Source organism: Pseudopipra pipra, chromosome 3 (assembly GCF_036250125.1).
Source record: "Pseudopipra pipra isolate bDixPip1 chromosome 3, bDixPip1.hap1, whole genome shotgun sequence".
Taxonomy (NCBI): Eukaryota; Metazoa; Chordata; class Aves; order Passeriformes; family Pipridae; genus Pseudopipra; species Pseudopipra pipra.
This window is the reverse complement of record NC_087551.1, coordinates 75,172,387-75,186,384: the sequence shown is the minus strand read 5'-3', so window position 1 is coordinate 75,186,384 and position 13,998 is coordinate 75,172,387. Positions and strand designations below refer to the sequence as shown.

The following is a 13,998-nucleotide window of genomic DNA, read 5'->3' as shown; positions in this document are numbered from 1 at the left end:
TAATTAATACTCTAGAGCAGCAGTAGCTATTCAATCAGAGCAGCAGTTTTACCCTATGTGACAATTCAAATAAAACTACTTCCAGGCCCTGAAAGGTGTTACTCGCTTTTATGCTGGATGCCATGTGATGTAATATTATTACATACCCAGGTTATTTAAGGGTTGGAGATGCTCAGATCTCCCAGAAGACTGGATTAGTTATTCTAAACAAGTTTTTAATCACAGGACTCACAACTAAATTTGGTTCTTGCACAGAGCTGCACTTTTCATGTTAAAAGTACTTTAAAAACATTAATTAACTACCTAACACAGATGCCTGCATTACCTCCAATGATAAAACACACTATCACAAGCATATACAAAAGGCATATCATTCCCTTACCGAGCAGGAGGGAAATCTGCTTTCTGCAACTTCAGAACTTAGAAATCTCACACATTCAGAAACATACTTGTTACAACTGGGTCTCCAAGAGCCCAGCACAGAGTACTGCACTACTGCATTGCTGAATACTGGAGAGGAATACTTGCTCAGCAGACCTCTCACGCAGAAGTAGCAATGTATTTTCCCCATTGGAGAAGGTGAAACACAGAGATTACAGAATTTATGTCTCCTCTGACAAACTAGAGAGGAATTGCTGGCTGCCAAAACGTGATCAGATATTTGGCTTCAATTCTCTTACTCCTGACAGCAGAGACACAAGGCAGAACTTTCTTCCTTCTTTGTGATTCTCATTCCCGCATCCTGTTATTTAGTGAATGAAAATTCCTAGCCTAGATAGCTGAACCATAAAGGCTTACAATAAAGGCTCTGCACTCAAGTCTGGATTCACTTAAGGTGGATTAAGGTACTCTCACAGCATGGAGTGTATACCAGAACATGCCTCCCACTCAGTCTGAAAGCACCAGCACCCTGTTTACCACTCAAAATGCAGCTGTGCAATGCACTACAATCATGCAGCCATTCCCAGAGATTCTTCCCTTGTGGATGAAAACAGACAAATGGGTAACATTGCTGGGAAACAATGCCTTCTGGCTCTAGCCTCTTCTGGGATTTGTGCCCAAACAAACAGCATGCAGGGATACTGGATTATATAATGTCTCATCTACCACACCTCTGCATGGGTGAACAAGGCACCTGAATCCCTCCTACTTGCATGTGTGGGTGACATGGGGATCACTTCCAATGGAGAAACTCTAAAAGCACTGCACATCCAAAACAAAGGAGAGCACTGCCCCATCCTTCCACCTTCCAAGGCCTTCCCTTCATCAAAGAGTCTTTCAGCACTGAGACTGACTGATAGAATTCCATAATTTTTCATTATGACTTTACTACAGAAGCCCGAGTTTTTTCTGGAACTACACAGTGTGTCTAGCACTAAGCACTGCTGGTTTAATCTTTGTTTATTTCCCTTCTTGTGCACAAATATGGATGTTTTGCAGAAGCTACTGGACTTGAAGCTGTGTTTATTACAAATTGCAATTACTGCAGTCCATACAATTCACAACCCAGAAAAAAGCAAGTTGTTATTATTCAACTGCATATTTCTTCAAGCACATATATCTAAAACATATAAATACATTGCCTAAGAAGATTTTAATGTTTCACTACATATGGTTTATCAAACAAAATAGGAAACATCTTTCAGTGACCTGAAAAAACCTTAGTTTCTTGAGAAATCTGTTATACTGTTCTTGTATTCACTGTTCTCAAATGGGCATTTTTAAGCTTGAAACCTCAGTACCCTTATGGCTGCTACTAATTGTCATCAAATATTTATCAATTTTCCACTTAAAAATTGTTCCAGCTGCAAAGTAGGGGAAAGCTATGTTATTGTTAAAAACCAAAAAAGAAACCAACAAAATATTCCTTCATACCTCACAGTACATTAACTGAACTGCAGCCTGCAAAGCAACAATAGCTCCACAGAACATCATTTATAGAGGAATTTATAAAAAGAATGGCACAAGGCATTTCTGGGGTAATTTTATAGTATTATCCAGAAGAAATTAGGTTTCACATTTTCAATTACTGGTGCTTATGCTTTTACTTTTACTCATGTCTCTTCTCAAGAAGGCTACCATCTTCACAGACCTGGCATGAAAACAGCACATTTCTGCTCACTAATTATTTATCATATTACATAAAGGCTCAGCTCCTCATATTCTTGAGGAAATCAAGGAACATCCAAAACATCTCTATGAGCACCCAGAATAGCCTCTCTCAAAGCAGGCTTTATCAAGAAAAGCATCAAATATTTTGGAGAAACAGCTAGGCATTGTGACAGCCCAGCCAGGGTGGGGTTGCCCAAATAATTTTTGATGGAGAACTCGCACGTAGAAAGGTAGCTTCAAGAAAATGTAAGCACATTACAAGAGTGCATCTGTTGGAAGAAAATCAGCTGAAAGCAGGAACGTGTCACCCTATTCCAATCCTCACACACCATTAAGGCACACTGTGAGACACACACAGCACATTATTTAACAATCTGATGCACTATAATAAAGTATAAACATAAACAAGTGAAAAAGTAAAAGTCTGACCACCTTGCTGCCTTCACTCTATTACACAACCCTCCCTTCCAAGCAGCCTCTCCCTGCAGGGTGATGACCACAGCAGGTCTCCTGAGAGGAGCACCAGCTGCCACCTGCAGTGCTTCTCCATCACAGCCCCTGCCAGCACACAGGAAGCAAGGTGTTTCCTCCTGTATCACGCTATACCCCACACACCCGCTGCCGCCTGCCAGGCAGCCATCACATGCCTTTGTCACCTACAGCATCCTACAGGTAACACAGTCATGAGGGAACAAAATAAAAGTCTCCAGGTATAGAAAACTCCGTAATTCCAGCCAAGAATAACATTACCTCCTGCTCCCCTCCCGCTCAGTCCCACAGCAGCATCCTCACCTTCCTCCACCTGCCAGAGCCCAATGCAGCAATGTACTCAGGGACAGAAATAAAATCTGCTTCTTCCAGAAAAAAAAGCTGCATCTTCAGCTCATAAGTTTAGCTCCACCAAACTTACCTCTAAAACCCTACAAACACCTTAAACCTCTATAAGCCAGCATGGCTAAGAGCAGCAACCTGGCATTCCCAGCACCTGCGGGACCCATTCCTGCTCCTGCAGCATAGCACATGGAACATGTGGGAACCAAGCTGGGTTAAAACCAAATTAACTAAACCTCCCTGGCTCCAGCTAGGCCAGCTGCAATCCAGCCTGATCTGCCACAGAAAAGCACGAGTAGGAAGGGACAAGAGGAAGCAGCTGAATGTAGGACTATCGCTTTTGATGGTCCTGCTGATCTATGCCGGCTTAGAATGCTCACAGCTAGTGAGTTGGGATAGAGAGAGATGCAACACCAACAAGCAATGCCGACCTTCAGTCCAGAAAATAAAGAGGGGAGGGTAACCCTTGTAAAATTCCTCTCTTTCGGAAAAGCTGAGTGAATCACTTATAACCAGCATGAGCTCCCGAAACGACTCCGTCCTGAATCACACAAATGCACAACGTCATCTTTTAGAAGTAAGTGACCACATCTTGTCACAACCATCTTTTATACTGCAGCTTTCTTCAGCTACTCTCCACCAGAGCAACCTTGACCATCACAAACCTTTAAACTGCATCAACAGCCATTAGGAAGAAAACAGATCTCACCAATATTGTCTTCCCTTCAAACATGCAATTTCTACCCAAATTACTTTGGGTGGAGAAGTGATGTGCACAAAGTCCTCCTGCTCCAATAGCATGTACAAACTTCAGTATCTTGCAAGTTCTGTAAACCAAAATGAGGAAAATACATCCCATGGGATGGAAATCTTCCTCTTTAGTAACCCAAAGTATCTGATTCAAGTACCATTAAATTGTAAGATAATGAACATTAAACTCAGGCCTTTTATACAGAGTTAAGCAAAATGTACTCATTAGGTTTTCTTTCACTTCTGATGTAAAGGAATTTAATCACAAATGAAGCTGAATGAATAAGAACTATGAATGTGCTAAAAAAAAAAGTTGTAATAGGGTTGGTTTTCCTATGTACAACACTGGACATAAACAAAGCGTTCTTCCTAACATCTTGCAGACATTTCTTCTACCAAAGATCCAAAGATCTTAATTCTATGTATCATCACTGTTGCATCATCTTAAAGGCAATCAGTGCTTAACACAAACAAAAAGAAAACCACCCTGTTTCAAAGAGCCCGTGTGCTGCACAGCCTGCCAACACCACAACAAGGTGTGCGCCAAACTCGCAGTGTCACAACTAAACCCTTGATGCTAATGAGCGAGACTGAGAGATCCAAGTTTCCACTCTCATAGCTTTCATTCACTGGAGAAGCTCGGGCTTCATCATCCCCTGTGGGAAGATGGCATGAGAAGCACCCAACCACAACTACAGAGCAGCATTCATGACCTCTAAAAGAAAACCCGTTTTACCTCACCGTGGAGGAAGCACCAGTCATGGGAGGTGAAGCAAAAGGCAAGCACTTCTTCCCAGGAGAGCTCCATAGAAAAACCCTCCAGGAAAATAAGAAGCTGCAGCTATCTAATCATGATGTCTTCAGCATGGTGAAATTCAAAGATCAAATAATGTTACGTTTTAGTTCTGGGGTGTTATTTAGTGTTATAGAAACTCCAAACTACTCTCCCACTTCAGCATTTCCAGCCAAGTTAACTTCTTAACATTCATTTATCTGTGCCAGTTCAATCTCCAGCTGTTCCGGACCAATCTTATTCAAGTCACGTCTTTAAAGGCTATACACCATATTTAACTGGAGATATAAAAGTGTTGGTGTACCCGCCCAGTTGTAGGTGTATGTTTACCTCTCCCTGTGTGAGACAGACTGGGGGGGAGGAGAGATGGGATGCCTATGTGCCATTTCACGTAATTACAGCAAGCTGCAATGCAAAGGCAAACTGCACAATTTACCTGGTAGGGTAAATCAGCCATCCTCAAGTATGTTTCCATTTTCAGACAGAATGGCGATAAACTCGGAACACCATTCCTAGGCCTTGAAAACTGATGCAGTATGATAGCATCTTTTGAATCAAGCTCTTCCTCTTTCCTGTCAAAAATGAAATGGAATTTAAAAAAAGGAAACACTGGACAGGTGTATGATACATCAGTAAATTAAATACACAAAGGAGAAACCCTGGCCAAGGCAACACACTCGTCCGCCTTTAAGGGGCTGCTGCAGGTTTTGATTGCCTGGGTCCGGAGGCGGTGCGAGGGCCCAGCCTGGACCACCTGTGGGGGCAAGCGCAGGGCTCGCCACGGGGTCGCCTCCTGGGCTGCTGCGAAGGGCGAACGGGGGGAAAAGGGAAATAAAAAAAAATTACAAAAACACGGTGAAAGACAGAACCCAACCCGCCGGACCCCGACGGCCTGCCCCCGCAGGTACAAGCGGCTCCGAGCGCCGCTTCATCCCGGCGGGAGCGCCCTCGGCTTCCAGCGCCGCATCCCCCGCGTCGCTCCCGCCCGGCCCGGGCGGCCCCCGCAGCCTCACCGAATGGCCAGCAGCTCGTGGAGCAGGTACGCGGCGGCGGCCAGCAGGGCCCCGCCCGTCAGGTACAGCGTTTTCTTCCACCAGGAGTCGGAGCCCAGCGCCGCCATGGTGCCGCCGCCGCCCGACAGCGGGAAGGCGACGATCTCGCCCCCATAGAAGGCGGGCGGCGGCTCCTCGGGCCCCGCGCACCAGCCCAGCGACAGGCTGCGGTTGCGGCTCAGGTCCGCCACGCAGGAGCGCGGCGCCGCCAGGCCCACCCCCCACAGCATCCTGCGCCCGGCACCCGCATCCCCCGCCGCGGAGCCGCCGAGCCCCACCTGCCCTGCCCTGCCCTGCCCTGCCCTGCCCTGCCCTGCCCAGCCCTGCCCAGCCCTGCCCTGCCCTGCCCTTCCCGGCACGGCGGCTGGGAAGGGCCGCGCCGCGCTGGGCGGCTGCGGCGGCTCCCTCAGCCAGCGTTGCGCGGCTGCGCGGCGAGGCTGGGGAGGGAGGGGATGGGCAGGAGAGGGAGGAGGTGGGGTGGACCGAGCCAGGTCTGTCCTGCCCTGCCCTTGCGGAGTGCCCGGGCCACGGTAACCGCTGTCCGGAATTGAGGGGGGAAAGACGACGTGTCACGCCGGGGGGGTTGCGTGTGTGCCGGCCCTGTTAAAATGCCCGCGGTCCGAGCATCGCTTCGCTGCTCTTGGAGGACCATAAGAAGCCTCGTATTCATCCCGTATTTAGGACAGAGGAGCCACCCCCGTGCCTGGCCGCAGCTGAGCGTTGCCACACTGCGTCTGTCAACACCGCGGTGATTTTCTTTCTATTATTCTGATGCTCGATGAGGTGACTGAGGAAAACACCTCTATGGGCAGAAAAGGAAGCAAAATGGCTTCAAAGCAAATCTCTGGGCCCAGAAGGTCATGAGATTTTACGGGCACTGAGGGTCCCGGCACTCCCTTGCCTGCGGCCACCTGCTGCAGCGGGAGCCGTGGGTGCGCCGTGATGACATGGGCAGGATTTCACCTCACGTTCTGCCGAATATCCGTGGCTCTGCATATCGTGCTGACCCCAAAACACTAACAATGTCCTTTGCTTTCTGATTAATACCATTGCCCGAATACTTCGTCTGTCATCAAATGCTGTGGTGTGTACAGAGCTGCTCCAAAAAGCTCCCACAAGTTAGATATCAGGGGCATAATAAAGTGACCTGATCCTTCACACAAATGAAGCATTTTCAGTGTCCAGGAAGGAATAGTCTGTGACCAGGGCTTTGTAAACGCTTTGCCTCGGGATGTGGGACAGATGAGGGAGGCAGATGAGGAAGAGAAGATCCCTGAGAGAAGCCGTGGAGTTCAGATCCATATGCTGACTTCTCCAAGTGCCAGTGGTGGCCAGTTTTGTGTTTAGTTTTTCTATGCAACATCGGTGAGCGCAACTTGAGGCTGCGTCAGGGGAGGTTTAGGTTGGATATTAGGAAAATGTTATTCACTCAGACGGTGGTGGTGGGCACTGGAACACGGTCCCGAGGGAAGTGGTTTCAGCACCAAGCCTGACAGAATCCAAGAAGCTCTCAGATATGTGATGTGATTCTTGGGACTGTCCTGTGCCAGGGCCAAGAACTGGACTTCAAGGATCCTTATGTTGGGTCCTTTCCAACTCAGGATATTCTATGATTCTGTGAACTGTCTCTGCCTCCTACCTGCCCTCACCAGGAAGGCTGCTATCTGCTGACACTTTCCTACAGTAGCTTCTTGAAGCATTTTGTTTTATTCCTCACTTTTATCTTGTTGTTTATGGTTATTCAGTAGCCACAGGTTACAGCACAAGAGCCCTGTGTTTGATACATAGCATGTGTTTGATACTGTGATGACATTCCACTCGCGGGCATCAATGGAATCAGAGATCCCAGGGACCCAGTAAGTCTCATTCCACAAACAGGTTGCTCCTCCTTTGCACTCATCCTTAGTGAGGTGCTGGCTGAGCACCATCTTCACAGCTGTTGGGCCACCCCACATGACGGATGATGCACAGGTAATGAAATAAGAGTGGAAAGTGAGAGCAGCAGCCCCTTCATGCCACAGCTGATCATTTGCAGCATGAGGTTTTGTTAAATACTTACAACAGTACAATGAAGAAACAAAGAAGCAAAGTGCTTTTTCTCTGCTACAGCACCTGCAAATCTCAGGGTGAAGATTTATTTCAAGTGGCAGGCAGCCTAACAAATCTGGACTGCCATAGCCTGATAGCTGGTCTCAGCTTTTGTTCTTCCATGGGAATTGCTTGCTATGTTACTGATAAGAGGGATCCTGTTACAGAATGGGATCTAAGTTTCTGTGAGGGTGAAGAAAAGTCCTGGGCATCCGCATCCCAGCTGTTTCCACTGCTTGACTTTCAGAGGCAAATGAGCTATCCTAAAATCTGTGTTTTAATCAGTGGCCAGCACAATTGGGAAGACCAGTGAGGGAGAGGAGAGAGGGAAGGCAGGAGCAAATCATTCACCTCCCAGTGCTGACCCAGATGAGGTAGGCAAACCTGGTGTTTTGAAGGAAGCATTACTGCAATTTATGCTCTGAAAATCAATGCTGTGTTTTGGTAGTCCAGCTTGTGCCTAGTTGCCTCAGGATTATTAGAGCAGCACTTGAGTTAGATGTTTAACATTTGTTCAGTAAGGACATAGATACCCCTCTTTTGGAGAAGGACTTTACACTGTGTTAATCCTGTTCTGGGTGCGGTGTTGCCTGGAAGCTGCGAGGGTCCAGAACACAGCAATGCCTCCCAGAACATAGTGCAGGAAGCCTTAGCAGTAGAGCACACGTGCCTCATGGTATGTTGGATACAGGTCCCCACAGATACCCTGGCAGCCTTGCTGCCCTGCTCATAAATAGGATTTTTGGAAGTTGGTTATGACCGGACTTGGCCATTTAAAAGATCCCAATGTCACATCTTGGTTGCCAGAGTTTAACAGCAAATAAAGAACATGGATAAAACACAAGGACCCTCATACCTGTCCCTCACACTTGTCTTGCTAGTGGTGATCTGCCAGCCTCTCTTTCTTGGGGTTTTAAAGTCTCTTGCCAGCAGGTATTGAATCCATTTGGCCTGACAGTCTGATAGCCAAGCTTATCTGCAGGCAAAACATCAAAAAGTATGTCCTCGGCCTGCCTTTTCCCTGACTGTGGAAGAAGGCAGTGTCCATTCCTCCAGGGAAGGTGCAAAGCCTTTTGCCCATGGCCAATGATTTGTATTAGAGAGGATTATTAGCTGGCAGCAGTGTCCATGAACCTTAGAATTGCCTTCTGTTCCTGTACATTGCAGGTGCTGCAGTCTCAGACTGGTTCCAGAGATATGCTCTGGTTTTCCCACTTTTCCTCAAAGCAGCTTGCAGGTGATGCCCGCTGGGCTGATGGCTGCCTCACTGTCTTGCTCAGGGAGGGTGGGAATCCAGCTCTTCATGTTTGCTAAATTACCACTGTTCATTTTTTTGAGTGGGGAAAATGAGAGCTAACAGTGATGCACCCACAGCCTGTCTGGCTGCAAACACACACCAAGTGCAGCACAGTCTGGAACAGTCATCCCTCAGATACAGCACACAGAGCAAAACAAGACCTAAAACGTTAAAGTACACTTTTATCTGTAATCTGTTCTAATGCAGCTGCCTAAAGGAAGAGAGAGTAACAGGACTAAATAGGAAGATTTTTCTAGTTAACATAAATCTAAGCTTACTTTGTTAATATAGCAAGCCAAATTTTCTTCTGAAGTCTGCAGTTTGATTTAGAGGCAGGAAGGAACTTATAAACTCATTAGTGTCACTTGATTCTGTACGTTTGCATAAAGACTCTTGATCTTCATTATGTCTGTTGGGTTTGTTTTCTGTAATGTCCTTGGGTTCATTACACCTCTTTAAAAAGGCCTGAGGTTACCATGGCAGGCTGCCCACAGAGGTGGCAGGGGGTGTGGAAACCACAGCCTGAACCCAGTGGTTGAGGTGAGTCTTTGTGGAGTCCCACTGCAGAAGCTGTTCTGTCTGTATTTTAGCTGAACTAAGTATGCTTTTTAAAAATCAGAGCTCACGCTGAATGCCTTGCTCCAGGTTTTGCTTTCCTGTACTGCTGCCAGCTGGGTTTAAACAGGAGAGCTTCATTTGCCAGATCTCTCCTGGAGCTTCATAAAACAGGGCCATCCATTTTCCACTCGTTTTTTGCACTGGTATCACCCATGGCTCCTACTTGCTGCCTCTCTCTTTTCCAAGTGGTCAAAGTTTGGACAGCACGGAGCCTTTAACAGCTCCAGAAATGAGCATGGGTTGCTCTGCCTGAAGCAAAAGCCCCTTTCCGTGCCCAGGCACAGTGACCAGCTGTCACCAGCCAAATGACACCTCTGCTTAGGCTGAGCTCTCACTTCATGTGCTGCCAGAGCATCCTCCAGCGGTACGGAAATGCTTTCCTTCTCTTTGAAGTAGCCCAAACTCACTGAGCCCTTGGCTGCAGATGATGTAATTTAAGGGGGTTTTGTGGTGAGGGCTGAGTTTATGAGAGGGTGAAAAAAGGCTTTTTCATTGCCAACAGGCTCCCAAGATCTTTCTGAAATAATTGCTGACAAAACTGGGATTGGTTTTGTTGTAATATTGATGATCTCTCTGGGCAGCTTGAGTTTCATAAACACAACTTTTTAATTATTCAGATAAAAATAGCCAAGGTATAGCTGCAAAACAGTCATGCTGTGTTTTTCAAATTGAATTTAGAAAAGGAGTTAATGTAACTTTCATGATAGACAAAGGTACAAATACACAGAAAATGCAAAACATCCAGAATCTAAACTACTTCTGTGCTATACAGAAATATCTGTGCTATACAGAAGTATCTGTACACATTAAATGCAATTCCAGCTTTTACTTTGCACTTGCTGGCAACCAAAGCCACTTTCTAAGGCAATCCATACCTTCAGACTGTCCTGAATGATGTAAGTCAGGGTATCTTTCTTTCTCAAAAAAAACCAAAAACAAAAACAAAGCCCCAAAACCACTTTGTATGAAACCTCCTGCTTTCTTCAGGTGGAAATACTCAGGCTGGCAGCTGAGTATAGCTGGCTGCTACTCAGCTGACAGACCTACAGTTTCACAATTCTTTCATTGTTTTTAATTTTATTACACTGTTTTAAAAGCTTTTTGGACAACTAACAACCCTCACAATGTCACAGGGGCAGTTACACGCTTTTGTAGTCAGATATTTCATGTAACACTTTCTCAGTAGTGGAATAGTGCTGGGAACCAACTACAGATTTCTTGCCATAGCCTGGTACAGCAGCTCCCAGTCTTTGCTCATTTGTAAGTGCTCTCTGATTTACAGCATCCTCAGAAGAAGTAAGATTTGCAGTACATACTGCCGTGATCTGGTTGGTGTCTCGGTTCATATTAAACTAATAACAGAGATGTGTGAAGGTTTTGCAGATTTCCTTACACAGATTTCCTTACCTTACTGTATTTACTCTTTTCAAAAGATCTGTGGTCTTCAGATTTTACCCCCCTAAGTAAGAAATGTTGTTTTAATGCATCTGCCTTAGATTAGCTTGTAACCCACCTAAGGTGGTTGTAACAGATAAAAGCACTAACTGCTGCAGGCACTGCAGAATGGAGCAATATATCAGTAGTGAGAACAAACCCTGTGAATTCAGGGCAATAGAACCACAAAATGGGAAGAGGAGGTCATTCAGCATGACACATTTGTCTGGAAATCAACTCTCAGCTGAAGGCAGTGGGAGGAGAAGAAGGGATGGTAACAGGGAGGAGGAGAGCCCCTTCCAGAGGCCATATCCCTGAGGCCAAGGCTGTGCTTTCATCTCCTGAGAGCTCTGGAAACAAAGAGGGATGGGAGAGACAGTGGCAGAGCCAATGGCCTGCAGTCTGCATCCTCCAAGAAGGTGAATTGTTGGACATTGTAGTAGATAGCAGGACTTTGGTTTATTGTGAATTTGGTTCTTGAAAAAGATGCTTGCTGAGTAGTTCTGAAGACAGAAGCATTTTTCTTATCTTCAGGTAAGATTCAATAAGGGAGACATGCTGTACAACCCACATGGAAATGCTGTCCTGCCTAGACAGGCCATGTAAAGTTTCATGGGACATCATCTCATCTGACAACACCTTCAGAAACTCTGGCATCTAGGTTCATCTTGGGCTTCACGCTTCCTCCAGACAAGGCAAAACCAAGGTTTCTCCAGAGTACTTTGCAGCCACATCAGGGTGAGCCAAATCTCATCCCACACTCACACATTTCCTAGTGGACACCCTTTGCTGGCAGCTTTGGCACGATTTTTCTTATACTCAGTCTGACTGAGAAATGCTGTTCCAGTGATTGAGAATTCAAGGGGTCTTTTTTTCTTGGCTGCAGAGCAGAGGCCTCCAGGCAAGCCCATGGTCAGAGAACCACCTCAGTATTCCAAAGCTTTGTGCTCTTGAGAAATTAGGTGTTCTTGCTGCTAGGACTGGGAGGGGTGAGGAGGAGTGCCATGAACACATACCTGTCTTTGACAGTGAAAGAAAATCTGGTGGTGCTTTGTTTAGAAAGAACAACATAAGTGTTTACTGGTTTTTAACATCCCTGGGTGTGGGAGAGACACAGAGCTCTGTGTTCCTGCAGCAGTGGCAAGAACTCAGTGGGTGTGGACGTGCCCATCCAGGTCAGTCCTCCTCAGTTACAGCTGAGGACCAGGGCAGGGAGCACCCTGAAGGGCTCCCCCAGGGCTCTGATTTGTGCTGCAGAAACAAATGGCTGGGATCAGGAGAGCCAAGAGTCTACAATGAGCAATAAACAGAGACTGGTAAAGAGCAAGCCCCAAATACAATTTTTTCCCAATCTCATGGCAAGAATAACCTCTTGCCTCACCCAGTTCTGTGTGCATGCCTGGTTCCTGTAACATTGCTTTTTTCACCTCCTACTGTCACTGTTCATGTAAGCATTGAAGCTGTGGTTTCATAATCATGAACAACATGAAAGCAAAAAGATTTTCAAATTTACTTGACTTACACTCTGCCCATTTCAATAGCACTATTAAATTTCTGCAGGAACTGGGCTAAGAGAAGAGTGAAAACCTGGTTTCCTATGCACAGATTTTAAGAAAAAAGTTTCTGTAGCACAAATACGTAGTATGTATTCAATGCACAGTACTGAATTTGATTACACTGTACTGAATTTGATCACAGAACTGCACATCTATGAATAATGTAGGGATTTAAAAAAAAAAAAAAAGATAAAAAGGTGTAGGGTATTCTTGCACTGTTTGTTATCTCACTAAAATTATCTCTACCACAGTCATTTACTTTCTAGTTTAAAATGAGTCTGTTTTAAAGAGGGGGGATAAATACAGCCAGAATAGTTAGGACAATCCACCAGAAGAAAACTGAGGGTTAGAAACTTTGGATGGAGCACATCAGGGCATCTGGAGACATACTATGTGTACAAGGACTTGTGCACGGCAGTCCCCACTCCTTTGACCACACTGCTCACAAAACTCTCCTGGATTGACAGGGCTCCAATAGGCATGTAGGAGCAGGAGGCTGGGTGCTTGTGATAAGGTTTTTGTCAAAACCAGAGGTATCCATGGATAGCCAGGTCCATGTGCTGGACCTGGCTAAACTACTTAAACCACTATTCATTAGGTACATGATCCCTCCTGTGAGCCTGGACAGAGAACCCCGGGCAGCATCAAAGGCTTTTTGTGCAATGTGCAATAGAAATAGCAGTGAAAAAAAACCCCAACAAAACAGTTTCTTCCCCAGGTGGCTCACAGTTTAATGAAAAACTGCAAGCAATTCTGAGAATTACTGAACAAGTAATTCACTTCAGAGTTGGACTTGATGATTCTTGTGGGTCCCTTTCAACTCAGAGTATTCTTTGATTCTGTGAAGTGGGAAAAAAAGAAAAGGATGAGAAAACCAAGATAACAGCTGGTCACACAAACATCTGGATTTAGGGCTCTCGAAGCAAAGAAAATTCAGCTGTTTCTATTCAAGTTCTATCTACATTATTTTTATTTCATGTGACAGGTCTCAAAACAAATTGGTGGAGAGGGAGATGACAGGTCCCTCTTGGGAGATGTTTCTAGTGGGCTACCCCAGGAATGTGCCCAGGTCTCAGTGCTTTTCAGAATATTTCTTTTAATTCACTGTTGGCAAAAATTGAAATAACAGTCATACAGTTGTCGTAACCTAGACTGAAGTTGGTAATTTGGTTAGGGGAACTTACTCAAGCCACATAGGTCAACGTGCCTGAACACACTGATAGGATCAAAGACCACTGCTTTATCTGCTTAGGCTCCGCATTTTTCCCTAGTGTCACTCCTCTCCTCAACGCTGTGCACCACACTGCATGCATGACCAGTGGAGCAGCGACTCCCAAACAGGTGGTCAGACAGAAAGAGAATGATGTACTCCTCCTACAGACAGCATTAGTGAAACCATTACTGAAATGCTGCATCCATTGCCACAGTCATGCTTCAGAAAGGATGTTTATCATGAAATTTTACAGG

At 45.7% G+C, this 13,998-nt stretch overlaps 1 protein-coding gene across 1 annotated transcript in view; it reads right to left on the bottom strand.

The window, feature by feature from the left end:
- FAXC (failed axon connections homolog, metaxin like GST domain containing) overlaps positions 1–5,789 on the bottom strand; it is a 28,703-nt gene extending 22,914 nt beyond the window's left edge. Inside the window, exons 1-2 of the mRNA XM_064649902.1 lie at positions 5,500–5,789; positions 4,923–5,058 (exon numbers count right to left, since the gene is read on the bottom strand). Coding sequence (XP_064505972.1) covers positions 4,923–5,058; positions 5,500–5,768 — 405 coding nt within the window. The 5' untranslated portion in view covers positions 5,769–5,789. The remainder of the gene's footprint in view (positions 1–4,922; positions 5,059–5,499) is intronic.
- Positions 5,790–13,998: the final 8,209 nt, after the last annotated feature.